Here is a 2602-nt window from a genome sequence, read left to right as displayed (position 1 = left end):
GAAGAGAGGGAGGGAGGGGGGGGTGAAGAGAGGGAGGGAGGGGGGGGTGAAGAGAGGGAGGGAGGGGGGGGTGAAGAGAGGGAGGGAGGGGGGGGTGAAGAGAGGGAGGGAGGGGGGGTGAAGGGAGGGAGGGGGGGTGAAGAGAGGGAGGGAGGGGGGGGTGAAGAGAGGGAGGGAGGGGGGGGTGAAGAGAGGGAGGGGGGGGGTGAAGAGAGGGAGGGAGGGGGGGGTGAAGAGAGGGAGGGAGGGGGGGGTGAAGAGAGGGAGGGAGGGGGGGGTGAAGAGAGGGAGGGAGGGGGGGGTGAAGAGAGGGAGGGAGGGGGGGGTGAAGAGAGGGAGGGAGGGGGGGGTGAAGAGAGGGAGGGAGGGGGGGGTGAAGAGAGGGAGGGAGGGGGGGGTGAAGAGAGGGAGGGAGGGGGGGGTGAAGAGAGGGAGGGAGGGGGGGGTGAAGAGAGGGAGGGAGGGGGGGGTGAAGAGAGGGAGGGAGGGGGGGGTGAAGAGAGGGAGGGAGGGGGGGGTGAAGAGAGGGAGGGAGGGGGGGGGTGAAGAGAGGGAGGGAGGGGGGGGGTGAAGAGAGGGAGGGAGGGGGGGGGTGAAGAGAGGGAGGGAGGGGGGGGTGAAGAGAGGGAGGGAGGGGGGGTGAAGAGAGGGAGGGAGGGGGGGTGAAGAGAGGGAGGGAGGGGGGGTGAAGAGAGGGAGGGAGGGGGGGGTGAAGAGAGGGAGGGAGGGGGGGTGAAGAGAGGGAGGGAGGGGGGGGGTGAAGAGAGGGAGGGAGGGGGGGGTGAAGAGAGGGAGGGAGGGGGGGGTGAAGAGAGGGAGGGAGGGGGGGGGTGAAGAGAGGGAGGGAGGGGGGGTGAAGAGAGGGAGGGAGGGGGGGTGAAGAGAGGGAGGGGGAGGGAGGGAGGGAGGGGGGGTGAAGAGAGGGAGGGAGGGAGGGGGGTGAAGAGAGGGAGGGAGGGGGGGTGAAGAGAGGGAGGGAGGGGGGGTGAAGAGAGGGAGGGAGGGGGGGTGAAGAGAGGGAGGGAGGGAGGGAGGGGGGGTGAAGAGAGGGAGGGAGGGAGGGGGGTGAAGAGAGGGAGGGAGGGAGGGAGGGGGGGTGAAGAGAGGGAGGGAGGGAGGGGGGGTGAAGAGAGGGAGGGAGGGAGGGGGGGTGAAGAGAGGGAGGGAGGGAGGGGGGGTGAAGAGAGGGAGGGAGGGAGGGGGGGTGAAGAGAGGGAGGGAGGGAGGGGGGGTGAAGAGAGGGAGGGAGGGAGGGGGGGTGAAGAGAGGGAGGGAGGGAGGGGGGGTGAAGAGAGGGAGGGAGGGGGGGTGAAGAGAGGGAGGGAGGGGGGGTGAAGAGAGGGAGGGAGGGGGGGGTGAAGAGAGGGAGGGAGGGGGGGTGAAGAGAGGGAGGGAGGGGGGGTGAAGAGAGGGAGGGAGGGGGGGTGAAGAGAGGGAGGGAGGGGGGTGAAGAGAGGGAGGGAGGGGGGGTGAAGAGAGGGAGGGAGGGGTGGTGAAGAGAGGGAGGGAGGGGGGGTGAAGAGAGGGAGGGAGTGAGGGGGGGTGAAGAGAGGGAGGGAGGGGGGGTCGAGGGAGGGAGGGAGGGAGGGAGGGGTGTCGAGGGAGGGAGGGAGGGGGGTGGAGGTGGAGAGAGGGAGGGAGGGGTGTCGAGGGAGGGAGGGAGGGGGGTGGAGGTGGAGAGAGGGAGGGAGGGAGGGAGGGAGGGGTGAGGGAAGATCAAGGTCCAGAATAAGGTCCAAGTCTCACCTCATGGGGGCAGGTGGCTTCAAACAAGGGTCCTTCGAACTTCTCCAGGCAGAAGACGACAGTGAGGCACAGGATCGACCAAATCGCCGGCGTTGCCATGGACTGGCTGTTGTTTTGAAGGAGAGAAAATAGGTTCGCTTTCGATCGTATTACGTTGTCCAGTTTCTCGGAATCCCAGTCCCATCTCACTAAGTGACTGTTCCCATCAGACACAAAGTTCCCACAAAAACACACACAAAAATCCGAGGATTAAAAAGTTCAGACAAAAATGTGAGACAAGTTGTGGATTGTTTTGTCGCTGATACTGTCTCTATCTCTCTCTCTCTTGCAGTCAGGATCCTGAGGCTGAACTTCCCTCAGTCAGTCATCCGGGTCCCACAGCCGCCAGTAGCTCGGTCAAGTGGCGCTGCCCCCCGCCCTGACCGGGTGTCCCCACAGCTCCCAGTGCCAGCCTTTGCCTCCCAGTCCTAGTCCCGATGTCGTTCTGGCGAATTAACGTAACAGGTGTCAAGTGCTCCTCCTGGAGGCTAGCCCGATTCCACTGGGTCCTACAGCCCGACACTTGAAAGGCTGCTCACAAGCTGAAGCTCGGGTCGAAAGGGCAACTCCAGAGTCCAAGTGCCTCTCTATAAACTGACTAAACTTATCTTGTCAATCCGACGTTTCGAAAGAAAACTAGACTTGCACTTATTTCCCCTATTACAACAATGACTACACTCCGCAAGTATTTCATTGGCTGTAAAGCGCATTAAGACGTCCGGTGGTCGTGAAAAGCACTATATAAATGCAAGTCTTTTTCTTTCTTTATGTAGCGCCTTTCACGACCACCGGACGTCCCATAGCGCTTTACAGCCAG

The 2602-nt window shown here is 63.6% G+C and overlaps 1 protein-coding gene across 4 annotated transcripts in view; it reads right to left on the bottom strand.

Annotated features, from left to right (window-relative positions):
- The window catches only part of LOC139277257 (interleukin-17 receptor C-like), an 82913-nt gene extending 80593 nt beyond the window's left edge, over positions 1-2320 (bottom strand). For 2 of the 4 annotated variants that reach the window (XM_070895475.1, XM_070895477.1), the window contains exon 1: positions 1747-2319. In XM_070895475.1, the coding sequence (XP_070751576.1) occupies positions 1747-1845 (99 nt within the window). In that variant the 5' untranslated portion in view covers positions 1846-2319. Of the gene's footprint in view, positions 1-1746 lie in introns of all 4 variants that reach the window. The other 2 variants (XM_070895476.1, XM_070895478.1) reach the window with 2 other exon arrangements.
- Between the last annotated feature and the right edge of the window lie 282 nt (positions 2321-2602).

This window comes from Pristiophorus japonicus, chromosome 12 (assembly GCF_044704955.1).
Source record: "Pristiophorus japonicus isolate sPriJap1 chromosome 12, sPriJap1.hap1, whole genome shotgun sequence".
Taxonomy (NCBI): domain Eukaryota; kingdom Metazoa; phylum Chordata; class Chondrichthyes; family Pristiophoridae; genus Pristiophorus; species Pristiophorus japonicus.
The sequence above is the reverse complement of the archived record's forward strand: the minus strand, read 5'-3'. Positions and strand labels throughout refer to the sequence as shown.